Below are 27,787 nucleotides of genomic sequence, written 5' to 3' on the forward strand. Positions count from 1 at the left end.
TTCACAGGGGAACGGGTGACGTTTCCCAGAGGATCACGGTTATGATATTTCCACTCTTGCTGCCTGGTTTCAGTCAGAAAATAGCGATCACCACGGGAAAGAGGTGAAGGCGTTGTAATGCATTTAACTCCATGTCCACGCAAAGCGCAGTGCCCGTCCTGTCAGCAGCACCGGGCTGCTGCTGCTCAGCTCCGCTGAGCGCACACACGAGGGAATGGCCTGAAGTTGTGCCAGGGGAGGTTCAGGTTGGAAACGAGGAGACATTTCCTCTCAGAACGGGCAGTCAGGCGTTGGGACGGGTTGCCCGGGGAGGCGGTGGCGTCACAGTCCCTGGGGGGTTCGAGGAAAGGTTGGGCCTGGTGCTTGGGGACACGGTTTGGTGGGTGACACCGATGGGAGGGGAGCGGTTGGACCAGACGGTCTGCCGGGGGCTTCTCCAACCCCAAGGCCCCCACGCACGCCCAAGGCCGTTTCCCCGTCCCGCCCCGTCCCGCCCCGTCCCGCCCCGTCGCGCCGCTCCCAGGACGCCCCGCGCCCCGCGGGCTGGCGGCGCCATTTTTAAACGGCTCCGGGCTGAGGGGCTGCCGGGCGCAGGGGGAGCCCCGCGGGCCCCGCGCCGCTGCCGGTCGCCGAGCGGGGGCTGCGGGGAGCGGCCGGCCGGCAGCCCGCGGCGGAGAGCGGCCGCCCTCGCCCGCCGGTAACAGCCTCTGCGCGCGGCCTGTCAGCGGCCGCCGGGCCGGGCGCGGCTCTGGGGGTAGGCGGCGTGCCTCCTGCCCCGGCAGCGAGCCCGTGCTGGGCGCCGCTCTGCGCCTTCGGGCGTGTGACACCCGCGTGAGTGCCGCGCGCTGCCCGGGCTGCTGCGTGCATGGTGGTAGGGAAGGTAACGGTGACAAAACGTCCTGGGGGCTCCTCTTCCTCACACGGGCTTTCCTCGCTTTGCCTGCGTGGGCCGCACGCACAGCAGGGTGAATGTTGCCGTGTGTGCCTGCAGGAGGTGTGTAGGGCACGTAGGGTAACGTGAGACAAAAGTTCTGACTGAACGCCTCTGTTTTTAAGTCAATATGAAAAGTCACTTGTCAACGGCAGGGGAAGTGTAACTTGGGTTGTGGGCTATACAACTGTGTGTGACAAACAGCGATCTGTTGTGTCTCTGTGCCCAACTACAGTTTTGAATGAGATTTTACTGAGGAGGAGTTTCTCATCTGTATCTAAAGGTGTCTCTAGTCGTGGGGAAAAAAAAAAGAGAAACCTACCTGGTGTATGTAGACAAATTGTTCTTGAGTGCAGCTAGGAGATCTACCAAATGTAACTCCCATGAAAAGTTTCAGTTTGATCAGGGAGTGCTAGTGGCTTGACTTACCAGTGTGTGTGGCTGAAGCAAAAACTTTAATCCTGGGTTAATTTATAACCTTCTTTGTTGTTCTTTATCTAACAAAAATAACCCTATCTCTAGTGTAAGACAGAAATAGCACGAGTAGTCCCGTGTGCCATGCATGAAGATGGGCACTGTGAAATCATATATCATGGAATGGTTTGGGTTGGAAGGGGCCTTAAAGATCACCTGGTTCCAACCCCCTGCCGTGGGCAGGGACACCTCCCGCCAGACCAGGTATACCTTAATATGCCTGATTGTTGACACGTGCTTTAAACAGCACTGTGAGAGAAGCGACAGTTGAAATGAGACTGTCTTTTATAAGTTAAAAATCATAGAGGTGTTCTCCAAAATTTCTGCACTTAGGCACGCAGAAGTATTAAGTGTTTATTTTCACTGGATTCTCAACAGTGATGTCTGAGCAGTTACCCAGATTATAGAGATTCCTATAATAAAGGTTTTCACGTTTTGCTGATTTTTTTCCAGTATATTTTGTTATTATTTATTTTATTTTTTATTTTTTAAATTGTGGTTATTTTGGCTATTGCAAGCTGCTGGATTAGTAAAATGTAAACTGTTAGAGCAGTATACAATCTAATTTCTCAAACGATACATAACTTTGCTTTGCTTTTTTTTATTTGCTTGGTTTTCACGGGAAGTGTGACCTCTGGTGTGTTGCATAGTCATTTAAGGTAGGGTTAATTTAACCTAACTTTGTCAAAAAGCCGAGTGTCTAGCCCAGGGCTGTGACCACGTGAACATCTGAACTCCTGATGTGACAGTTCTCTGCTCCTGGAAGAAGAGAGGCGTGCTCCTCCTTCCACCACCTTATTTGTCTCTTTGTTTCTTTGTGCAAGCCAGTACCAGTTGCCTACTTTCACTGATTCTGTGGCTTGTTGGTTTTTTCCATGTGCTGGAATGACTCACTGGCCTCACCAAGAAAATAATCTATTGAGTGTTTTCCGCTTGTTTAACTATTGGCTTCTTGAGTTAAAGCAGTTCTTAGAAGGGTCTGGTGAATGGCAGTTCCAGGAATGAAGATGAAGGAAGGAGGAAGGCAACCTCCCATTCCTGCTGACAGGGAGCTGTCAAGTGGGTTATGGTTTCTCATCAGCTCCTATCTGCTCAGACTCTACAGACCCTTAAGCAGAGCAGTAGTGTCTGGAGTCACTTGTGTGAGGCTCTGCTGCCTTTGAGTGTCTCACTTATTCTTCCAGACAAATAGTTTATTGTTCCATGAGACTTTGCAGCAATCGATGCAAAATTCCATTCAGAGTAGCATCTAATTTAACCGTTTAAAACAATGTTCAACCACGGTAAATTTATGTGTGTTAGCATGGCCGTGGTATGGAAAGAAGAGCTGTGAGCAAGTTGTGTCACCCAGGCTGGTACGTGCTGGAGTCCTGGAGCCGGGCTATGCCAGGGAAGCCAGAAGGAGGCCGTGGTGCTCAGAAATTATAGCGGCGTCTTCATGTTTTTCTCTAAATGCAAGTTTTCTCACCATTTTAAGTGCTTGTAGGAAACAATTTAAAATATTATAGGTCAAAAATCTTGTGAAAGAAGAAAAGTCCTTTCATGATGTGTAGGTATAAAGGAGAGAGAGTTGTGAGGTAGGTCTTTAAACAATATTTCTTTCTGTATGAAAATAGCTCTTTGGAGAAGAAAGGCAGAACAAAGGTGGCTCTTGGAAATGTAGTCGAGTTACTTCACTTAGCTGGACATTCTACCAAAGACATTAACCCATATTTATATATTGATATATGTATATTATGTAATTTCAGGTATTAAGTGTGCAAAACCTGGGCTTCAGGACTCTGCACCAATGCCTTTCCTTGTGTACCTGCACAAAATGATGTTAAGGTTGCATAGTATGGATTTGGGGCCGTTGATACAAGTTTGCAGTTTTGTAAATTTACCAAGTCTTGTTATGTTGTAGGTGGAGAATTAATTTTAGAGATGCTGGGGTTTTAGTTTCTTTCAAGTGTGCTTTATGGTTCTCTACTTCTTGAACAGGTCTACAAGGGAAGAAGGAGGTTTAACTAGTGTTCCTGTAAAGGATTTCTTAAAAAAAAAATTATACGTAGTCCTGCGTAATTCTGAAGATTGTTTTAGGTCTATTCATCGACTATGAGAAAGTGCCACTAGTACAGAAGAGATTCATGGTAGTAGGGTACTCACCCTATTTATAGGGCTGAGACAATGTTGAGTGTTTGCAGCTCTGTGAGGACTTACTTTGTTTTGAAGAAAAAAAGAAAGGTATTTTATTTGTAAGAAAGTGTGTAGGCTAAATATCACAAGTTGCTGTCAATGATTTCAAGGAAAGAGATCTTATAAAGTAATGAAATTTCTGGTACTGTAGTTTCTCGTCACTGGGAATGTAAATCATGAAGTTTGCCACTAGATGTCCCTGCAAACCCAAATAGTTTTGCTCCCTTAAATGCATACTGCTTAGGTTTTTGCATGTGTGAAACGGATTTGTAAGCCACGTTTTTACCCCCTTTCTTCAGTCCTCTTTTCTTTTATGTGCGATCCTTAGGCAGGTGTGCACACGACTGGATATGTGTTTTGCTTTATAATCTGTGGACTTCTTGATAGTAGGAAAAGCTGTGAGGAGAGGATGCATTTCCCACCATCAGCAGCTTGGGGCTGAAATTACAAACGGTTGCATTTCCATTTATTGTTTTCTTGTAGTCAATTAGTTGTCAGAAAACTCCATGTTTTTTGGTCTTTGTAATGCTGCTTCAGAAGCATTTCCTCCTCCTCATCCTCTCAGCAAACTTGAGTAAAGCAGGATAAAAGAAATCGCTGTTGTCACCTTGCCTGTGCTGGTATAGGAACGCTTTCCGCTGACCTTTCCCCATCATGGTAGTGGAGGAGGAAAATGGGCACTAAACGTGCCGTGCTTATTTATCTATATGGAAGATAATTTTCATCTTGCCTGTAGTTCAGGGGTTTATAGAATCAAATGGTAAGTGCTTAAGGTAGGCCCATGAGAGATGTTAAGAGTAGAATACTAGAAGGCATTATGTGCTCAACTATATTTGAGAAGGAGGCTAGGTATTTGCAGTGATGCTGGAGATTTAACATTATTTTTTTTGCATACCACTGCAAATACGGAGTTCTTAGGCACCAGTCTAGTACTGCCAAAAGCTAAAGTGGCAGGCTAGCTGGTTTCAAAGCTTTGTAACTTCCCTAAAATTCAGTTGCAGTCCTCCCTCCCCCAGATCCTTTAGAAGCACCAGCACTAACCAGCCTAAGGCAGTGCCTCGTTTCTAATATCGAAAAGCACTGATGAGGCGCATGTTACAATACTTCCTCATTTCTCAGCATCTGGCGATTTGCAGCTTTCTCACACCCATCTGAGATTGCCACATTTGGCAAAACTCTTGCTGGAAAGGTCACAAGAAACCACCAGAAAAACTTCAAAAACTAGAAGTGACATGTATCAGTGATATATTTCAGAGATAAACTTTGGACAATCTGGAAGATACCAGCCCATGAAATCATAACTCTTCCAGAAGTGGCTTGATAGGAGCTCAACAGTGCGAATTATCTCTGGTTCGAGGTGATACGATGGTGTGTGGAGCAGTGCATCGTGTTAGGATAGTATGACAGACTGTGATACAAACAGCTTTTACTACTTCATATCTGATGTCTCTGACCCCTGCTTGAATCCTAGTTAACACGGCATAATTAACATCAGGGTTTGATTCTCAGTGTGCAGCATAAGTAAAAATAACATTTTGTGTGGCCTGGTGGTTGAAGATGCTTGTGCTTATTTTGTATTGACTCAAATAATCTCCAGATTTAACTTTATCCTGTGTCCCCGGGACAGCTACTACATTTCAGGGCAGGTAGAATGAGCAGAGGAGAGTGGCCCTTTCAGTAGGGGATTTTGAACGTGGGTTATGGCAGAGCTCGGATTCTTCTGTATTGAAAGCAAAAGTAGCATGTGAAGTCTTTGAGGTGTGAATGTACTTGATTGCTAATTACATGGGTTTGTTTTTCTGTCAGGTGACCCGGTCTCCTGGGATGTCAGCTGAAAAGGTGCACGGCGATGTAGATTTGTTATAAGTTCTTTTTTTTTGTCCTCTCAATACTCATCGTGAACAGTCACCATAAAATGGATGCTTTGGGCAGTCTCCTTCCTCCCATGGTTGGAAATGGCGATGTGGCTAATTCACAAGAATTACAAAAACTTCTGATTGATGAAAAAATGCGATGTGAGCACCATAAAGCAAATTATCAAACTATAAAGGCAGAACATATAAGGTATGGTAATGTAAACAGGTTTCTTCATTACAGCTGTTAAAAGATGAAGCAAAATGTTAGGTGGAAGGGAGTTTGTGTGTGTTAGCTATTTGTGTATTTAAAGACATATTTGAGCATTCTTCACTTTAGAAAAAACAATTCAAAACACCTTAAGACATTGTAGGTGAGGCTTCTGAAAGATATTATGTGTTTGTAAATATGGGATAAGTTTTCAATATGTTAGAGGATGAGGGTATTAAATTCTTAGTTCTAACTTGATATTCTTATTTTTGTGTCTGAAGTTGAGGTTTCTGAGCTTTAATTGGGAGGGTAGATATAAAATAAATTTATATTTTACCTTGCAGGTTACAGGAGGAATATACAAAATCACAAGATGAACTGAAGCGGTTGTTAGTTGAAAAGCAGACTGTACATGAAAAATTCCAGTTTCTTCTTGCTGAATATAGAGAGGAGTTGTTGGGTAAAACACAGGAGCTGGAGAGACTGAAGATGCAGGTGAGGCAATTTACTGGTAGAGCTTAATATGTGTTTCAGTCCTGGAACAGGGCCATGTTTATGTTTCTGTTTGTAACAGGCATACACTTGGCTTGAATCTATTTCAGGTATCTTGAAACCTGCCCAATCTGAGTAATGCTTCTTCCTTAGAGTGCCTGTAGGATGAAATTGTTTTGTTTAATTGAATCTTCTGAATTCTGTTAGGTACTACACTAATAGTAAACTCCTCGGTCTGACCCTCAGTCTCTGTCCATGCATGTTCTTTTCTTGTTACGGGGAAAATCACCTGCCCTGTTGGATAACTTAGATGCCTGTTAGCATAAGTGATTACAGAAGTAGGTATTTGTTTCTCTTCATGATGGCAACTTTCTTCATCCTAAAAAGGAAACAAACAAACCGAAAAAAAAATCCCTACCCAAAACATTTAAGATCACTTGGATGACATTTTCTATAATTGCTTGTTTCCCTAAACTAATGCAGGATGTAGTTCTTAGGAAACAAACACAGCATCTAACAAAGGATCCCCAGACACTGATTGACATTTGTATTGCTTCTACCAGTGAATGCTGACATTTTAAATGTCAACATTATTATCTTCCCAGAATAATTTTAGATTGCTAATATCACATTTCTTTGCTTCTGTAGCTACCATTGAAAAATTCTTCAGAAAAACAGAAAATTAAGCAGAATTCTTAAAGCCATACTTGAAATACTTTATTCCTGGATATTTGGCCTGTCACACTGTAAATAAATGAATAAGACTGGTTATTAATGATACGTTTCTGTCTTAAGGTCCTAACTCCTCAGAAATTAGAGCTGTTAAAAGCACAAATACAGCAGGAATTGGAATCTCCAATGACAGAACGTTATCGGAAACTAGAAAATGTAAGTATAGAGTATTTAGTAGTATTTTATTTCATTTAGAGTGGTGATAACCAGTTTGCAACTGTTCCTAAAAACCTTAGGAAATTAAAACTGAAGGGGGATCAAAGTATGACTTTCCTTTGGCTGGCTGGTACTGTTTGCCTACTGTTGCCCTAGGCAGTGGAGGTTGAAACCCTAGAAAAGGGAGGGGGAGGGATTAATGTGTACAAACGAAACTTACGAAGTGACAGGAGCATTGCATGGATGTTTGAGAGAAATAAAACTGAAAACTTTGGACTTATTTCTTTTTTGTCTAACTCAGGAAGTGGAAAAATACAGAACAGAATTTAACAAACTTCGTTATGAACATACTTTTCTGAAATCAGAATTTGAACATCAAAAGGAAGAACATGCACGTATTTTAGAAGAGAAGAAAATAAAATATGAGGCAGAGGTACATAGAATGTTATGTTAGTTTAAATTGTATCTGATGACAAAACCACTTGATGGGTTATCAGTTTGACACCATTTCATAATGTAATATTTGTTTCTGATCTTGTAATTCTCAAAACGCTTTTATGAATTAACCCTAAGGCTGTCTCTGTAGGCTTGTTTGGTGATGTGTTGCAATATCATTTTTGCTATTAGAAGTTAGAGTAGACTTGCCTGCTGATAAATGACAGCCAGTAGCTTTGCTTAAATGCTTTTTTAAAATCACATTTTTGATAGGATTTGAGATATGAATTAATAAGTTATGAGTGACTGATAGAAATTTAAATTTTAAATTGAGGAAGTAAGGCAAAAACACCAGGAGGCCTGCATGGTTGAACAAGGAGCTCCTGGCCAAATTCACGCAGAAAATGGGAGACCTGGATACCCAGAATATGGAGAAGGCTGAGGTACTCAATGGCTCTTTTGCCTCTGTCTTCACTGGCAATAGCTCTGGCCACACAGCTTAAGTCCCAGAAGGCAAAGGAAGGAACTGGAAGAATGAAGAACTGCCCACTGTAGAAGCTCAGGTTTGGGACCATCTAAGGAGTGTGAAGGTGCACAAGTCTGTAGGACCTGATGAGATGAATCTGCAAGTCCTGAGGGAACTGGTAGATGAAGTTGCTAAGCCACTGTCCATCATATTTGAGAAGTCGTGGCAGTCTGGTAAAGTTCCCACTGACTGGAAGAGGAGAAACATAACCCCCATTTTTAAAAAGGGAAAAAATTAGACCCAGGGAACAACAAGCCAGTCAGTCTTACCTCTGTGCTTAGCAAGATCATGGAGCAGATCCTCCTGGAAACTATGTTAAGGCACATGGAAAAGAAGGAGGTGACTGGTGACAGCCAACATGGCTTCACTAGGGGCAGAGAGATTTGCCTGAGAGATTTGGTGGCCTTCTAAGATGGGGTTACAGCACTGGTGGATAGAGGAAGAGCAACTGATGTCATCTACCTGGACTTGTGCAAAGCATTTGATGCTCTCCCCTATGATATCCTTGTCTCTAAATTGGAGAGATGTGGATTTGACAGATGGACCACTCTGTGGGTAAGGAACTGGCTGGATGGTCACACTCAAAGAATTGCGGTCAATGGCTCAGTGTCCAAATGGAGATCAGTGGTGAGTGGTGTTCCTCAGGGGTTGGTGTTGGCACCAGTGCTGCTTAACGTTTTTGTCAGTGACATGGACAGTGGGACCCAGTGCACCCTCAGCAAGTTTGCCGGTGATACCAAACTGTGTGGTGTGGTTGACACTCTGGAGGGAAGGGATGCCATCCTGAGGGACCTGGACAGGCTTGAGAGGTGGGGCTGTGCAAACCTCATGAAGTTCAACAAGGCCAAGTACAATGTCCTGCATCAGGATTGGGGCAATCCCAAGCACAGAAAGAGTCTGGGCGGAGAATGGATTGAGAACAGCCCTGAGGAGAAGGACCTGGGGGTGTTGGTTGATGAGCAGCTCAACACAAGCCGGCAATGTGCTCCTGCAGCCCGGAAAGCCAACCGTACCCTGGGCTGCATCAAAAGCAGTGTGGCCAGCAGGGCAAGGGAGGTGACTGTCCCCTTCTACTCTACCCTCGTGAGACCCCACCTGGAGCCCTGTGTTCAGCTCTGGGGCCCCCAGCACAAGAAGGACCTGGAGCTGTTAGAATGAGTCCAGAGGAGGGCCACGAGGCTGATCAGAGGGCTGGAGCACCTCTCCTCTGAAGACAGGCTGAGGGAGTTGGGGTTGTTCAGCCTGGAGAAGAGAAGGCCCCGGGGAGACCTTACAGCGGCCTGCCAGTGCCTAACGGGGGCCTCCAGGAGAGCTGGGGAGGGACTCTGTGCCAGGGAGTGCAGTGATAGGACAAGGAGTAACGGTTTTAAACTAAAAGAGGACAGATTTAGATGAGATCTAAGGAAGAAATTCTTCCCTCAGAGGACAGTGAGGCCCTGGCACAGGCTGCCCAGAGAAGCTGTGGATGCCCCATCCCTGGAGGTGCTCAAGGCCAGGCTGGATGGGGCCTTGGGCAGCCTGGTCTGGTGGGAGGTGTCCCTGATTATCTTTAAGGTCCTTTCCAACCCAAAGCATTCTGTGATTCAATCTTTGATAGATTGTTCAAAGGATACTAAAAACTTTGGTATCTTTATTTCAGTTGTGTTAACTCTTGAATAAACAATCCATAACTTCTTTGTTTCAGAACTGGACTTTGAAATATGTAGCTAAATAAATTGCCAGTTTGTGTTTTAAATATATGCAGCAGTGTAAATGAGTGTTGCATATGTGATTTGCATATTCATTTAAGTACTTGTCTGGGAGCATATCTCAAGATGCTAAATTAGAATGTATTAGTCCTAACATGAGGCACAAATCAAAGGCAATCATTGCTTTCAAATCAGTCCAAATTCACAAATGTGGTGCATCAAAAACAGAACACTTGTCCTTCACAGAGCTAACCTACCATGCTGCTCTACACCCTGCCTCTCTTGTGGGCTTGCTGGGTTTGTGCTAGTCTGCTGCTAACCAGCACACTTAGAGAACATGGAATTACCTAGATGGAGCCCAGGGCACAAAGTAGTCTAGTTTTTCTCCCTTATTTAGAACCTTCTTAACCTCCCATGCCATTTAATGTAAGGGTACTACAAAAACATCCTAATTCCTAAATGCTGGCTTGGGCATGTCATGTAGTAAGTCTTCAGTCTGCTCATGAAAGGGATTCTGAGGGTATATGCTGCAGAATTTGGCATTGCTCCATAGAAATCACTGATTAAATTTATAAAAACAGTGCTGCAGATCAGAGTTGGGAATACGGTTTCCAAATAGGGAGAGAACTCTTTTGTACTGTACTTTCTTACTGTTTTGGCTCCAGTCTGCACAGTACATTCTGTCTACGTAACTTAGTTTGAAACTCTGGGATCTATATATTTATAGTGTTTGTTAGTTAGAGTCTCAAGATTAGTTCATACCTATCACACTGCCTTGGGAACTTGCTTTGTTTTCTGTCTGACAGGGCCAGTTCATGTTGACTATCTTGGATTCTGGAAACAGTACACCAGGTGTGGTCTTAAAACAGCTGGAAGAGTGCAGAAGATCATTTCTGGGGACCTGCTGGCTATTCTTTTCATAGAATCATTAAGGTTGGAAGAGACCTTCGAGATCATCTGGTCCAACCATCCCCCTACCACCAATGTCACCCATGTCCCTAAGCACCACGTCCAACCTTGAACACCGTCAGGGACGGTGATTTTGTTAGTCTCCAGGAGTGCATTGGTTGTCTTTGCTGCAAGGGTGCTCTGCTGCCTAATAGTGCAGCTGTCCACAAGGACACCCAGCTCCCTTTCTGTGTAGCTGCTTCCTAGGTAGCTGCCCTCAGCCTGTACAGTTGCAGTGGGTTACTCCATCCCAGATGCATTGCTGTGTACTTGCTCTTGTTGAACTTGAGGTTCCAGTCAGCGCATTCCTTCAGTCAGAAGAGCAGTTCTGCTTTCAAGCATATTGACCATTCCCCTGAGTTTGGTGTCGCCCACAAGCTTGCTGAACATGCAGTCCTGTCATCCAGGTTGTTGATAAGGACATCAATCAGTATGGGACCCTATGCTGACCCCAGAAAGGTTCCATCAGTTACAGGTAGTCAGCTGAACTTTACATCGCTAATCACCACACTTTAAGCCATCCAATTTTCCACCCAATGTATCATATGCTTATTCAGCCCGTATCTCACTAATTTGGTGAGGGAGAGAAGATTATAGGAGATCGCATGAAAAGCCTTGCTAAAATCAATGTATACAAGATCTACTGCACTCTCCTTGTCTGCAACGCCAGTCCTAGAAAGGAGAGAAGTAAGCTGAGCATGTTTTGACCTTGATAAACCCTGTTTTCCATTGTCTTGTCTTTCATGGGTTTAAAAATCAACGTTAAGAGGATTTGTGCCACAGCCTTCCCAGAGGCTGATGTGAAGTTGATTGTCCTGCAGTTACCTGGGTCCTCCTTCTTGATGCTTTTGCCCTTCTTGATGATGGATGTGCCATCTGCCTCTTTCCAGTCTTCAGGAGCTTCTTGGGTTGCCATGACCTCTCAAAGATGATAGAGAATAGCCTTGTGGTGATATGAGCAAGTTCCTTCAAAATGCTTGGGTGCATTCCAGGGACTAATGTGTGTCCAGTGGGTTAAATGATCCCTAACATTTTCTTCCTCTACTCTGGGTACTGCTTTACTTCCACAGATTGCTAGGTGGTTCGCGGACATCTGAGGACAAGCCTTATCAGTGAAAATTAAAGCCAAAAAAGGTGCTGACTACTGGGCCTGTTGATTGTCCTGTTTTGAGAGAATACAAATGCAAATATAATTTCTTAATTTTTAAATGCACGCTCTGCACTTTCCTGAGTTGTCAATCACTGTATTTGTTGCTGTCTGACACGTAATCAATATAAAGGCTTTTCTTTTTCCAATTAACGATGATCAGATTGCAAGGCTGGAGAAAGATAAAGAAGAACTCCATAATCAGCTGCTCAGCGTTGATCCCACGAGGGACAGTAAACGCGTGGAAGTACTCTCCAGAGAAAAGGCACAACTCTATCAGAAATTAAAAGGCTTAGAAGCAGAAGTAGCAGAACTAAGAGCTGAAAGAGACAATTGTGGTGCACAAGCAGAAAGTGTTCAAAGAATACAAGTCCGACAGTTAGCTGAGATGCAGGCTCTGACAAGGTCTCTAGAGGTAAGATTTTTTTAAATTTTTTTAATTTCGTCTCCTTGTAGACAGTAGTGAGAATAACACTTAACCTATTAGAACTGTCACTGAGGTCACTGATAATTTTGCTATTGAATCCACAATTTGAATTTGTAAATTTCAGATTTAAAACTAAGGTGCAAGTACATTGCAGTCTTACTACCAATTTAGCTTTGCAGAAGTGGAGAGCTTACCTGAGAGATTTTAATAGATCTTCCTTCTAAACATGCGAGTGATACCATATATGCAGTTAAAAAGGTGTTCAAGTCAGCACTTGTCACTTAGTTGGAGTTAGAAACTGGTGACAAGATGTTAATAATCTGCTACAGTAAGTTTTTAATTTTCAAAAATTCCTTTTGTTTTTAATCTTTTTACCTGTGTCTCTCTGTTCTCCAACATATTACCATAATTATTTAGTTTTTGGCTTTTGCTTGCCCTTTGAAGAACCTTTGCTATTTCTGACCAGTTATATTTCCCAGGGTTCCTCTGCATTCCTCGTTTGTGGTCTTGAGGTCTTGCTGCCTGTCTAAGTAGTGAGTCTTTCTGTGTAGACTTCTTAGATAGCCGCAACATACAGATGCATGGTTCATTTTCCTTTTTACTTTATAAGTGCTATATACACTTATTACAAAATGCTGTGGATCTCTGTCAAGTGCTCCGATCCCAACTTAAAAAGTGTCACAATATTCTTCATTTAGAAAACTTTAAAAGACCCTGCCAGAAATAGGTAATTTAGCTTGGAAAAATTAAGGTGAAATCCTAGGTTATACTCCCTTTTTGATACTTCAGTAAATCTCACGGTCTTGAGCCTATAATACTTACACACTGATGATACTGGTGTTTAGAGCCGAGTAGGAATTTACCAGTAGGAATATGTGCTGCCTCCTAACTAAGCTCTGCCTTCTCAAGTAGGATTGACAATGTGGGTGATTCTGTGCAGGCAGTGTTAATAAAAACTGTTGTTACTTCTGAGTAAAATACAAAACCCCTATTGTATTGGAACGTGCTGTTGACATACTTGTTAAATATTTTTAGGTGTAATTATTATAAAAGGTCATTAATATCCTGAAGCCCAGATCAATTGAACCATGCAGGTCAGTAGCTAGAAATAGCCTTTCTCCAAAAATGTAACAAACACCTCCTTTATTCAAGGCAGAAAAGAAGTCAGCTGAACAACAGATTGATCGAGTTGAGAAAGAATTGCAGATGAGTCATGAGCAAAACATTCTTTTAACGAGCAAACTTCACAAATCTGAAAGAGAAGTCAATTCCTTAACTGCTAAAGTAAGTGCTATTATGATATTCTAATATACATTTTTTTCATATCATGTTTAAGTTTCTGTTCGTATTTTACATTAAGAATAAAGTAACAACATTTTTCTTTGGTGACTTAAAGTAGGTTTGGAATTTTTTTTTCCCCAATTTCACTTGGAAGATACAGAATGTGACTTCACAGGAAAAACATCTCTAGGAGCATCTCTAAAGATTGAGGTTATACTCTTTTTATTTTATATTCTAGGTCTTTTTTCTAAACATAACAGTGCTCAAAGAGGTGTATTCAGGTTTTTAATACTCATGAAGATAGCCAGCCTTATTTGACTGCAAATAAAGCATTTCTAACCTATAGAAAGTTTTTTTTTCATAACCTCTGTAAAGTGCAATGGAACTCTAAATAGATATTCTTTTCCTTTCTTTAAGCTGAGGTATGGCTTGTTGACTTATTTTATTTATTTTCAAGTGTCCTCGGACCGGGCTATGTTAGCTACAGGAAGCAGTCTGCATCAGAATCACTGCTGAGATCTAGGTTGTGTTACAAGTGGGACAGTTGTGAAGCCTTCCCCTTGGGCTAATGCCAGCATAGCTTGTACAGAAATGTTTCTGTACAGCGCTGCATTGTATCATTTTAAGTGGATTATTGTTTTACAAAGTTTGAGTATCTTAGCTGTTGGATTGGCACCATATCTAAGGGATTTTGTTTTGTTTCTATGCTTTTTTTTTTGACGACTTGGAGAATTTTTTAGAAAAGCACTTCGGTGAAAATAAAATTCAAAGGGCTTCTAGTATAGAGAAAAACCTGAAAGTGCTTAATAAGAAACTTGGCATCACTGTTTAGTATTTCAGAATAATTAGATTGGTATGGATGCCAGATTCAGAGTTTTATCTGGATGCATCTACTCCTCAGCTACATAATGTACAAAAGACAGACCTTTATGTAATTTTGTATGTGGTTATTTGAATGAATAAGCAAAATTGAAGCACTAGTAAATTGTTTTACCTTCAAATGTTGCAGAATAGTTTTATTGCTTTATGTAAATCTGAGTCAGCATACTCATATTTCATTCCTAATGAAATAGGTACCAGGATAAATGTTTAGCATTCTGCTGTTTCTCATCCTGCCCTTTCTGGAGAAAATGTTGGATGATCATTTTTAGCGCATTTGTCAGTTCTTGGTAGCAAACTTAATGTCCTGTGTTTTCTCACTCAAGGCTTTAGTTATTTCTGAACTGACTGTAAAGCCAGTAGCTTTGGTCTTGTATGTATAGTTGAATGCAGAACTATTTTAAGCTCTGTGTTGACTTAAAGCTATCCTGCATTTCTAAATATTCTCCAAATTAACACTGACATGTGCACTGTATGGGTATGACGGACAACATAGGCATAATATGTCTCAAAAAAGATACCATGCAGGAAAAAAACCTTCACCTTCTTCCATAGTTGTTCTTCAGCAACCTCGGATTTCGTTCAAGACACATTTTACATTTATGAATGTGAAGTATTTCGTTTTGGTCCTTAATCCAAAAAGTTCAAATTTACCATAAGAATAGGATATGCTGGTATTTAATGTCTCAAACTTGTGTAACACGAATAATAAATTGGAGGAAGAAACTTCTTTGTTAAACATTTTTAAATCAATGACCTCTCAGAATATCTAATCATCACCAGTCTTTTTGTATCAGCTGGTGTTCTCTACACACCTCCAGAAGTAGGAGAAAATGATGATGTTTCTCGAAGGGATGAAAGTAGAAAACAATTTCTATATACTAACATCCCCATCCCCCCAAACACTTCTGCACCCACTCAAACTCATTGCTGAACAGAGGGGCACGCATTTGTGTTGCGAATCTTGTGCCTTAAAAAAGCCACCTTAAGTCTTTCCAAGTTGCCCTCAGATGTTCTCAACATCATATTTAAGCAACCAAATCCACCATGTAGTTACTTAATAAGCTACTATGGCATTCTTAACCTTTTGCCACTTGCATGTGCTAGCAGGTTGTAATTACATTTGTCACTGTGAATGGATTTTCAATATAAGTGCTTTCCTCTAGGTATTTAATTCTCATTGACCGTGTAATTACTGTGTACGAATGCCTAAACTATAAAAAAAGTTTTTGTGCAAGCAGTAATTGTCTTTGATTTGATATTCTTAAGACTGCTTTTATGAGGCTGTTTGATGTGTATGTCATAGCTGCAGAGAAGTATTTAATTTAAAATGCACTTTAAATCTATGAAGACTTCGACTTTGAAAGTAGTGTAGCACTCCAGGAGGTCAAGGGTGATTAAGGGATAAGTGGTTATCAAATTTAAATGATTTAGGGGAAGCAATGGATACCCTGGTTTTGCATACCCCTGCTTTGTTTTACTCCAGGGAGATTACATTTAACTTTATTTTAGTTTGACTCAGAGATTTTTAGTCGGAAGTGAGGTATGAGCAAACTGACATGCTAATGCTTGAGTTAGTGAGGCGTCGGGGTCTTATGCAATATTGGTTCACTGTCATAGTGAGAGAGTTCGAATGAATAGTCTTCTCAGAAATACGCCAGTGGTCACAGGCTACCTTGGGGAATGTCTGGTGTTTGCTCAGAAACAGTTTTCATAGGCAATCCTGAACGTTTGTGTGCAAATCTTTGTAAAGAATATCTTCTAGACTTGTAATAACGTGTAATAAACTAGCTTGTAATAACTGGCTGGTTAAAGATGAAATACGTGCCCATCGTCAGAAAGCTTGTTTCCCGGAACGGATAGTGTAGTTGGGCGCTTTAATGTCCTCGTCAGGGAACATGCAAACCTTGTGTTTCAAGAGAACTGATAATACATCCATTAGTTTTCAGTGTCTGACTTAAGGAAGTAATAAAAGCCTGCAATGATACCAATCATCATTTGGAGAACCAGATCATGTCAATAGATGTAGCGCTGCAGTATCTATATAAGCGCCATTTAAAAATTATCTGCAAGACTGGGTATTCTAGAATGGCTTTCAGAAAAACAGTGGATGGAAAAATATATACAAAGGTGTATTTAAAATAAGGGTAATTACTGTATTTCACAGATCTTCTTGTTAGCAAAGTATCGCCTGAACAACTTCAAGTAAAGCTGCAAATACATATGTATTTATTTTCAGTGGATTTTTTATTTTTCTAATTCTTAGGTAGAAGAACTTAAACATTCACACAAATTAGAAGTAACAAATGTCAAACTGGAGGCAGCAAGAACAAAAAGTGAAACAGAAAGAGAGAGAAACAAGATTCAAAGTGAAATGGATGGTAAAATGTGCAATTAATTTCTAGTGGTTTCTTTTGTAACTTTCAGTTAGAATACTACAATTATTTTTCCTCTAAACATTCCCCGGCAATCTTTGTCTTCTGCTTCTGGTCTAGGTGATAGAAAAATTAATTTTTTTATCTGAAATAACTGTGTCCTATCACTTGATCTATCACACAGGTTATGAAGGACAGTTACAGAACAACTTGCATTTATGTAAATTAATGGATTTGTGATACAAATTACACATAATCTGTTTCAAATCACGTCCCTTCTAGGGCATTTTTTTCCTCTATTGTCTATTTCTACAGCCCTTTTGCACTGTGCTTGAAACCTTAATGTATTATAAGGCCTCAGTGTTTTATTTGTTTTCTGCTTCTGAATCCATGGAATGGAAAAAAAATGGGTTAGGCTGTCATGTGAAACAAAATCTAGTTTGTTCTTTAAATAAAATAGGCAATGGTCTAAACTACCTAATACATCTGAGCCTGTAGGCAATGTGTAATAGTCTTCTATAGTGAAAAGAACAAAGCTTTCTAGTAGCAGTTGCTGATAATTTAAATCACTGCACAGCTTTTAAGTGGACTGTCCTCACTGATTTACCATAATCTCAATACGGTACCTTCTTCTTCCTGGAACAGTTATTTCTGTTGGTTTGTTTTACTGTTAAGTATTCCAAGAGCAACCAAGTGCTGATTTCTGTATCAACAGTGCACTTAGGGTCCAACATTGTTAGTTTGCATTATGAAGTATGAAGTGAAGTACAGACAAGATTTGAGCCAACCTGAAGCTGGCTGTGGAATCTGGTTTGTAACACCAAATTAGCTCAATAAGCAGGAGTTATTGTTGTCACTTGTCTACCTATTTGCCTGTGGAACACAGATGCCTTGGTTACGAGTTTTACCGTGTGCATCCTTTGTTCCTTTGTGTGGAGTCACAATTTTAGAAGTGAACAGTTTGGTAGCATGACTGGATTAAAATGGAAGACTTGCTGTAGTCAGGTTATTAATTTCAATGGTAGCCTGTTACTGGTTTCTGTAAATGTAACGTCCTCTGCAAAAATAACACGTTGCCTGACCTTTTCTTAGCTATTGTGGGACTCTTTTTTAGCCATACACAACTGTGTACTAGAAATAACTTTTGAACTTAAATCTCTGATAATACCAACTGTTACATTTGTATATTAAAATAATAAGCCCTTCTTAGACAAGGATTCCAGTGCAATGGTTACTCTTCAAAAGTTTTCTGAAATGTTGCTGTTATACGAAAGGTCTTCTGTCTTTTGTCTGTCATTTCATTTCTTTCATTCATTCACATTCAATCATGTGAATTCTGATTTTTAGTTCCCTTTTTGCAATTTATAAAGTTATGCTATTAATGGATTTCATCAGGTTAATATCAATAATGACATTTTAACTCTTTTTTTAATGTATACTGTAGGATTGCTGTCAGACAAGGAAATTCTTAAGGCAGCTGTTGAGCGTCACAAGGTGCTTTTAGTAGAAAAGGATCGAGAGCTAATTCGTAAAGTGCAAGCTGCTAAAGAGGAAGTTTTTGAAAAAATTGCAGCCTTACAAGATGAAAAGTATGTTTGTTGATTTATTGCTCAACTTCTAAAAGGGCTGGGAAGAATGTTTTGAGTAACTTATTTAAATGTCATTCTTAATAATAAGCTCTTGGCAGTTAGTCATGTTCTTCTGTAAATGTTGTTTAATATCTCAGGTTAGAACTTGAGAACAGATTAGCTGATCTAGAGAAGATGAAACTGGAACAAGATACTTGGAGACAAACTGAAAAGGATCAGTATGAAGAGAAGCTACGTGTTGTACAGCTGGCAGAAGAATCTAGCAAAAAGGAACTTCAGCGTCTGCGGTAGTGGTTTTTCTAACCTTAAAACAAATTTCTCAACTTTTTTTCTTAATTTCTTTACAGTAGTCAGTATAAAGGTTAACTATTTACAGGTGCAAAAGTGTTCATTATGGTAAATAAAAAAAATGATCTTGTGCAGTGTGTAAAAAGATGGCAGTAGAAAAAAAATATGCTGTTTATAAAAAGTTAACATTTTTCATCCAAACCTTAACAAAAATTACAATTTTAATTAACATTTTTAAGAAGCAACGTTGCATTACCTTTGTTAAAATTTGGTCCATGTTGGCTGCTCGGAAAAACCCAGTGTTAAAATGAACTGTTTTTCTTTCCACAATAGCACTATATCATCAACTGGCAAACTGGGACCCTAATATGATATCTTTCTGAGTTGGCTATTATAATTCTCATTGAAGTTGGTTTGCTACAGTATTTATATAAAGATCAGTATGAGAAAATGAGTAAAAGTCATACTACAAAAACAAACAACCAACCTATTTCTTACTACTATATGAAATCTAATAATCAATAAAAATAGATTTTTAATTACTTAATTTGAAAGGCTGCTAAATATTTATACCATATATTTTGTTGCCAGGCTGATTTGTACTGACTTCTAACATCAATATTTTAATTAGATTAAAATAAGTGTATTTTATACAATTTTTAGATTAAAAATTCAACAGCAAGCTATGCAAGCAGAGGAGCTAGAAGAGAAGAAACGTGAAAGTGGTGATCTAAAACAGGTAAGAGTTTTACTACATTGTAATATTTTATAGAGAAATACAGTCTTTCCTGCAGTTACCATGTCCAGTATTTGAAGATCAAATTGAAATCTTAAGGCTTTTTTTCCCCCAAGGGACAAAATGTATTCAACGGATATTTAAAAAAAAAAAAAAAAAAGGTGTACAGGAATCAGTCATGCTTTTGTGGGCCTTAATAAATGGATTACAGCTTTTCGTTTCATGCATTTTTTAGGTATCAAGGATTTCAAAGCTGAATGTTTATGGACTGGTATATTGAAAACGGTTATGCACTGTTTAACTGGAGATTCAGTTTCCATGGAAACTTATAAATTGTTTCTAGGTAATGCTCTGCATTTATACTGCATCTCTCATCTGAGGTTCTTCAAGTGCTTAACAGATGTTTGATAAATGAATAAACTAGTGTAAAGTGGTATATTTCTATCACAAAGTGAATTGATGGCAGTGTTGGAAATAAAACCTAATTCTTTTAACTCCTGCTCACCCATACTGTTACCTAGTAGGCAAGAATATAGGTGTGCATTGAAGTCATCTGGAACCTGGGTGCACCTGGAGGTCAATTTAATATTTTCTTTTCCGCCCTAGAAAGCGGGGTATCTGTGAGTGGGGAGAGGAAAAGAAAAGGGGAACAATCGGCCTTTCTCTGTGCTGACTGCAGAGATTGGACTTCTCAGACTCTGTAATTACTTGCTTCTGTGAACCGTTGGTACAGCCATTGAGGGCTGTAACACGGCTGGAGTCAGCATTGTGTGTTAGGAGAGAGAAGAGTCTGGGTAGCTCCAAAGCCAGGCTGATCAACGTGGCGTGCTGCTCTAGTCCTGTTCAGCTCTAGGGTGTAAAAGATTCTCTGAGTTCTAGGGGACACGTCAAAGACTGAAGATTCCTGTCTCCCTTTCTCCTTCTTATTTCAACTACAATAGAAAATTTCTTCCTTGTCTAATAGTAATTTATTGTAAAACTTCTGGAGAAGCCATTAAGTAAGAAGAAAGGGAACAAATGAGATAGTTTCGTGTAAGTCAATGCAGCCAGTTCATGTCTGCATTTTGTTCTCAGTATCTCAAAATTAATTGTTAGTTATATGCATATCTTCTCAAATGGAAAAATTTCATTTTTATAGCAAATTCAAGACATGCAACTCCAAGTTGCTTCACTTTCTCAGTCAGAAAATGATTTGCTGGATTCTAATCAGAAGCTGAAGGAAACAATAGAAAGACTGAGACAAGAATGTCAAAACGCCAGGACTCAGGCAGAAAAAGCTCAACTGGAAACAGAGAAGTAAATTTTATTTCATTTTTGGCTTTACTTTTCATATTGCCTGTATTGCTTTCACATGGTTTACTTAGTATGGATTGTGGATTCTGAGTAAAGTCTGAAATTAAATGTGAACAGGAAATACTAGACAATTGCATATTTTTTTAAAGTCTTAGCTTCTGTTATCTGTTATGCAGTATATATAAAAGCATTGCTTGTGATAACTTCAAAAATAGGAGTTTGTTTCCATTCGTATTTGTTACAATTCACTATTGACTAATGAAATACACAATTTAATAGAAATAGGATCTCATTTTATAAAGAGTGAACGTCAAACTTATTACTTAGAGTAGATCCAGAATTTTGCACGTACTGTTTTAAGAGTGTTAAGAGTGTTTAAGCGTGAAGAGTGAAAAACAAAAAGTGGTTGTGTGTTATATTATGCTTTGATAAGATTTCAGGGACCCAGTCCATATGTGTGTATATATGTTTTTTCCCTTTCACCACATACTTTTAGCTGATATGAGGCAAAAAAAAAAAAAGCCTATTGGGTGTCTACTAGTTGCTCCCATCAAAATGAAAAATAATCATTTTACTTTAGTACACACACTTGACCACATACAATCAAAACATGCTAAAAAATGCTAAAGGAAACCAAATCTTGTCCAGAGCCAGTCCAGTAATGAATGTTTTCCTGGAATTTAAAGATAATTTGTCAGTGGGTATGAAAGAGCTGTTCAGTATTTCCTAGCCTAATAACCACACAGATGTGTAACTTTTAATGGGTTATTGTGTTGTGGGTGTTTAAGAGAGTCAGTGTTCCAGATCAAATAGAAAACTTCTAGGAGGTGCCATGTGGTATACATATATATATATTTTAACTCCTCCTTTGCTATGGATTGCTATTGCATTTGCACTCTTGTCACTGGTTCAAGTATTGCTTTTCAGTTTAACATTTGAAGAGATTGTTGCATTAGGACCATAGGGTGCTGTGTTTTAATGCCATCAATTCAGGTGTTGGTAGCATGTTAAATACTTTGGATGTTTACTTCAGGAAGGAGTATCCATATTTTGAGTGAGACCATCACTCCTTTACACATTCATGGGATGTAGATCTTTTATCAGTCAGGAGTCAGTTTTCCTGGGAAGGCAGTGACGGGAGCTTGGCAGTCCTCCGAGATGATTTTATAAATCTGTAGGTAATGGGAGATGTACAGAGTCCAATACTGCAGAAATTAAGAAGCTTTGCAGCCTACATGCAAGTCCTCCCAGTCTTACCCCGGGAGCCTTGGTACATTTCCATTTTTCTTCTGACTCTGTGGGTGATGCAACTTCCTTCCTCGGTTCAATAATTCTTTTGAGCTTGAACTCCAAGGGTAAAGTTGCATCAAAACAACATAGCTTAAAGAGGAAGTGAAGTAAGGACCAAAAGATAAGAAGGCCCGAGATATACAGTTTCGGATAAGTTGAGATAATGCTAGTTGGGCCATGAGTAGGTAAAGCAGTTGGCTGTGTCTGGCTTAGGCTTGGAAATGAAAATGTGAAATGAGAAAAAGCCAAAGGCAAACTACTAAGACCCACAAAGATGAGAGATGAACTCAAGCAGGCACTTGTTTAGTGTTTCAGGAACAATATTAGTGGCATTTCTTTAAACAAACAAAAACTCAGGGCCTTTTTAACTACCGTCTCAGCTGAAATTCTTTTAATGTTAAGCAGTGCTTTTTGAGAAAACTCTTGGGTTCCTGGGTAGTAATAATTACCTATAGTCAATAGGAAGATACAATCCCGGATCTGCTAAAAGAACTATTATGGATATCAGCAGGGCCAGGATCCTGGTTCTGGTTTGAGAGTGGATGACTCATAATAATTTCACTGCAGGGAAGGTAAAGGATGTTTGGTGAGAAATGTATGGAGATTCATTCAGAGTCCCTGCAGGGAAACTGCATCAGCCCAAGACCAGAGTGGTGTGGATGCACTGATACCAATCCCTGGACTGCATTTCTTAAAAACTGCTGCACAGAATCTCACCATTTGATTTTTATATAATAGCACAGTCAAATAGGCAGTTATTTCTCTGCTTTGACCCACAGTGCAGATAACCACAACAAACAAGACGAGAAGCTGGCTCCTTTCCTTTGCACTTGTAGAGAGCACAGCCTAATTTTAACGTTTTAACCATGCAAAAATCTAAACAAATTACAGATTTTGGTGGCAGTGTAGGTTCAGCTGGGATGTTGTCTAGGAACCGTATCTGTGGGAGCTTCCTGTTACGTTGGTGTTTGTTCTGGTCGGGAGCACACAACAGTCAAGTCTGTACTTCTCTGTTACAGAGGAGCAGAGCACACAGGGCAGCAAGCTACTCTCTTAGATCTCACCTCCCAAACGCAGAAGGCAGTTGTCAGCCCTTGTGACAACTGACACTTGGCATAGTTGTCTAACGTTGTGCTCCAGTGTGATTATTTGATTTGAACTTAGAAATGTTCTCTGGACAGTTGGGCAACATGCCAACCAAGAAGCAGCCTACAATTAACTCGCTTACTGGAATTAGTTTTCAGAATTTGCCTCATGGTTGAACGAAACCTAGGATTACGTTAATGCACAGGTTCAAATTTGGTGAATCTTGGGCACAATCAAATTTAAATCAGAAGCTTCAGTATATAAACGTAGGAATTGTGAAAAGAAGCATCTATTTTAAGAGCATTAAGGCCATAATCCAAAACACTGCTTTTTCTATATAACGTTTTAATCTTTTTACCTGATTTTTCTAAGGACTTTAGAATACAAACGTATTGAATGGCTGGAGGAGAAGCACATGCTTACTCAGCGCATCACAGAGAAAGAGGAGAAATACAACGAAGCGAAGAACAAGCTATGTCGAGCTGCTGTTGCTCAGAAAAAGGCATGTTGGCTCTTCCTTTATGAATGGTCATGTTTATGAAAAGATCAGCATTGCTTTGGCCAGCTAGAATTGTTTTAATATTACAAGTCTATTTGCAATCTACTGTGTATAACAATAAAGTACATCAGGTTCTTCAGGGTTAGCAAAAAACATGTCGAAGCGATATGCAAAAGAATATTATGACTGGCAACTTTGTTTTAGTGCCATCAAAGATCTTGTGAGGGTTTCCTGTGTGTATTTAAATGTTATTTCTGTGTGTTATTTTAAGGTCGAGTCCTTGATTAGTAAGGATGATGTTTCAGGTATCAGATGGATGTTGTTCTCCTTTTCCTTCATTATGTGTGACCCATCTGTTCTGTGTTGCAGTGTGGTACCCCTCATATTCTAAGCTTGCTTTTTATGTAATAGCTTGAAACGAAGAAAATGATTAATTGTTTATAAAAGCTCAAGATTAGTTGGCAACTTTATATGTTGTTCGTATACTGATTATGAAACCTACAGCGAGTTTCTAAGCTCGTTAGAAGTTGAGGTCAATATGAGCAAAAAAAAGTCACAGAATAAAGTGTACAGGTTTTTTGTCATGTTTATACATGGTCACTTAAGGAATGATTCTTGTAATTACACAGCCAGTGTGTGTTAATACAGTTAGTCATCGACCAACGAGTGACTTACCGTGCATTTTTCAGTCATAGCTCTGGGTTATTTCCCATCTCTTTTGTTTCCTATCCCGGGGATTCAGAACCTCCTAAGAGCATAGCACTGCTTAGTAAGAAAGGAAAATTCCTAAAAACTGTCACAACATTAAACCACGTGCAGTCTGGATTTAATTTTTACAGAACCTCATATACCAAGGCGTTACTTAGCTTTGTTTGAAATGTCTGTTTGGCAGAGAAAGACGCTCAATGATAATAAACAAAGGAGGATGCAAGAGAAACTACAACTTTTGGAAGCCAAGATAGAAGAACTAGAAAAAGAAAATCATGTGTTAAATAGGTAATAAACATTCATTTTTCTTACCTTGAAAAATTATTTATGGCCCAAATCTGACTTAGAAATATGAAGTACCTACGCCACTTAGTTTACTAACTGGAGCCAATCTAATGGCATTTTCAGCATTAGAATTCTTTGGATGGAGTCCATCTATGATGGTTGTGTTTGTGGACAGCTAAGAGTTTATAAGACAATTGCAGGGCTGATTCTTCAGGCAGAAATGGAGGAAAAATATCTGAAGAGTGTATAGATACTGTTGCAGGAATCCCTTCAAATGAAGGAATTAATGTTTAAAAAAAAAAAAGAAAAAGGTGTGAGCCAAGCAGTGTTGGAGTTGAAAGCACAGTATGTGGAAATAAATGGAAGACCGGAAAGAAAAAAAGACTTCAGAATGGGAAGGGAAACAGACTTAACATCCTCCTTGAAAGACAAGCTCCCTTTCTTTTTTTGTTCATTGAGCAAGCATGGAGGGCATGATTCAAATAATTAATTTAATGTGGCTCACTACTGTGAATGCTATTAAAAGCTTAATTTATTCCATGTAAATTCCAGTCTAATGCAGCTGGTAGGTTGGTGTGTGCAGGGACTCTGAGATGTTTAGGCTGAATATTCACAGATCTTCCACCTTCAGGATCTTCCGGTATACAGTTTGCCTTCATAGGGACAGTGAACAGCAGAGTGCTCATGGAGGGGTACGCTTCTGTGGTGTGATAATAGAGGTTCTGAGCAATAAGACATCTCTTACTCTGCAGGCAGAATGTCTCCTATGAAGAATATGCGCGCCTCCAGAAGAGACTAAAGGACTTGCAACGTCGACACAATGAGTTCCGGAGTTTAATTTTGAATCCTAACATACCATCGCTCAATCCAGCCAGTGTAATGTCATCATCTGCCTTGCCTCCTGGGCCCGAAGTGTCCTTCCCCCTCCTTCAGGTGGTGACGTATTACCACGTACATGTGAAAAAATAATATGACAGAAGAGGGGTATTAGAACAGTCCTTCACTGAAGACCTTAGTCGTAAGGAAGGAAGGAGCTTTAGCTATTTGAAAAGAGGAAAACTCTTCGGAATGCATCTTTTGGTGTTCCCTTCCTCACAACAGGAAGGAGTTCTTTAAAGACAAAGGATACATTACAGAATGCCACAAACAGGCAGTTTTAACCCTGCTGTCTGTAGTTTGTCCTCCTGAGAGGCTTTAAATGGTGCCTGTTGGACAAGATAGCCCATAGTGTTTGTATCATACCATCCTTTCATAATTAAACACCAGTATTGCTGCGCTTGATTTCTTGTGTGCTTGAAAGCATTTTATTTACCCCGGTGAGCTTCTGAGGGCAGAAAAATCTCTCTAATTGAGGCTGGCCAGGCCGACTTTACTGATTCTTGGTGAGGTAAGGCCTCAGCTTAGTGTGCATCCTCATCCGAGAGAAGGAATGCCTGCGCTCATTTCTTGCTGCTGTTATTTGTCTTGAATGTCAGAATGATATCCACTAAAATTTGGGATGGTGGTGGAATCTAATGAGTAACAACATTCTGCCCTTCACAGTTTTTATTTTAAAACCATTAATAATAATAATAATAAAGAAATAGTTGCTCGTTTTGGTTGTATGTAGGTGTGCAAAACGTAATACAGCAACTTTTATTGATTTTAAGGAGGAACAGCATCAAAGAGAGCTTTCCCTGCTTCGCAAGCGTCTGGAAGAACTAGAAACCACGCAGAGAAAACAGCTGCAAGAGCTTGGACCATCTAGAGAGCGAGTAGCAGTGGGAACATACAGGGACTTAGCCAGAAATAAGACAGCCGAGGCAGGTGGTGCACAAGGTGAGGACTCCAAATAAACCCTGTGGATTCTACATAGTGTTAGTCTTCAGTAGCTTATCATTTGTACATGCTTTTGGTATTCTGCCAAACCATGACTGTATGTGCCTGAATTGCCTAAAAACCACTCTGCATAGTTTTGTATTTATTTTTGATAGACTGTTTAAATTATCAAATACAGTGTTTTCTAAACAAAATCATTGTAAGAGTAACTGCATTTTGAAAATATCTTTATAAATGGTATAAAAATATTTGGAAGTCAAAACCTGAAATAATCTTGTTGCACAAAACTTTAAAAAATATCTTAGCAATATTTTAGCTGAAATTTTGACATTTGAAATATAAATCATGATCCAATTTTCTGGAAAAATCCTAAAATAATGTAGTTGATAATATCTTCTTCCTCCTTTGATGTAGAAGTTATTGTATCAGTGTGGAATTTTGCTGGGTTGATATTTGGATTGTTAACCAGTTGCTATAATCTACATTTGGAATGTTATTTTGAAGTTCCCGTGCACATAGACAGGATGAAGTGAATTGAAAAAGCGATGAAAACTTTTCTTTGCTACTCTTGTCAGTGTGCCTCTTGTACTTTTTATAATGGGCAGAAGCAATAATCGTTTTTTTAATAATGTAGTGGAGTTACGTATAACAAATTGCCTTCACATACTGAAAAAAAGTTTGTATTTGTTGTTGCTACTGTAATTTGTTTACTCCACTACAATAAAATCTATTTATTCAAGGTTTATTTGCTTTATTTTTTTTCCCTTCGTTATCAGTTTAGTAACAGAAACCTGTAAAGGATCAATTAGTTTTTATGATTTGATAGTGAAAACTTTTGTGGGTGTAGAAATTTTATCTGCTGTTTTTATGAAGATACTGCAATGAAAATGTATTAGTGACATATGCAGTACATTTTTAATAGTGTAATCAATATTGTTGTTGGACTGTAGTACTAGACAGCTGAGGAATAAAATTACGTATAGTGACATTGTCATTAATATTGATTGATATTTGCTTTCCAGATGCAGCATTTTTTATTTTCCATGCCGTATGCCAATATAAGCATGGTATTGCATTTTCCTGGGGAATTTGTTAAACTGCTCTGAGAAAAACAGTGTATTAGCCTGTAACCACTAGAAGCAATGGAAGGTGCTTCTGTCTCCTGGAGGATTAACCTGGAAAAGGTAACGCTCTGTGTCTGAGCTAACCTTGCCAGACGTTAGGTTTGCCAGTGCTTACCATTATGTGGTGCACTGTGCATAATGGTTGCAAAGAGCTAGCGCTCAACAACCTCGTTTCTGTCTGTGACCCTGGGTACGTGGTGTTCTGCAAGACTTCTACATGATGTCAGGGCATGGGGAAGGGGATTTATACAAACTAGGGAAGCCTTGGAGGGTAGAAGGTGGCTAGTAACAGGAGGAAGGATGATGGTTAGCCACAGGTTTTGTGGGCTCCCTTTCCCAGT

General features: G+C 39.7%; 1 protein-coding gene across 6 annotated transcripts; it reads left to right on the forward strand.

Annotated features, from left to right (window-relative positions):
• Positions 1-377: 377 nt before the first annotated feature.
• CEP83 (centrosomal protein 83) lies at positions 378-27,065 on the forward strand. 6 transcript variants are annotated; one of them, XM_080592891.1, is made up of 16 exons: positions 378-697; positions 5,486-5,644; positions 5,989-6,139; positions 6,932-7,024; positions 7,326-7,457; positions 11,932-12,183; positions 13,348-13,479; positions 16,622-16,736; positions 18,175-18,319; positions 18,457-18,606; positions 19,271-19,346; positions 20,482-20,639; positions 23,385-23,514; positions 24,404-24,507; positions 25,257-25,437; positions 26,154-27,065. In XM_080592891.1, the coding sequence occupies exons 1-16, from the start codon at positions 393-395 to the stop codon at positions 26,337-26,339; spliced, it is 2,469 nt and encodes an 822-aa protein (XP_080449017.1). In that variant the 5' UTR covers positions 378-392; the 3' UTR covers positions 26,340-27,065. The 6 variants fall into 6 exon arrangements, with proteins under 6 accessions (XP_080449017.1, XP_080449020.1, XP_080449018.1 ...); XM_080592894.1 differs by having other exon boundaries at positions 561-697; positions 5,387-5,644; XM_080592892.1 differs by having other exon boundaries at positions 578-880; positions 5,387-5,644.
• Positions 27,066-27,787: the final 722 nt, after the last annotated feature.

This window comes from Anser brachyrhynchus (assembly GCF_964034855.1).
Source record: "Anser brachyrhynchus genome assembly, chromosome: 1".
Taxonomy (NCBI): domain Eukaryota; kingdom Metazoa; phylum Chordata; class Aves; order Anseriformes; family Anatidae; genus Anser; species Anser brachyrhynchus.

Coding starts and splice junctions, on each gene's coding strand:
- CEP83 (XM_080592891.1), top strand. CDS start 393: ATGGGAGGGGAGCGGTTGGACCAGACGGTCTGCCGGGGGCTTCTCCAA. Junction 24,508..25,256: donor GAAAATCATGTGTTAAATAG/GTAATAAACATT, acceptor CTTACTCTGCAG/GCAGAATGTCTCCTATGAAG. Junction 25,438..26,153: donor TGTCCTTCCCCCTCCTTCAG/GTGGTGACGTAT, acceptor ATTGATTTTAAG/GAGGAACAGCATCAAAGAGA.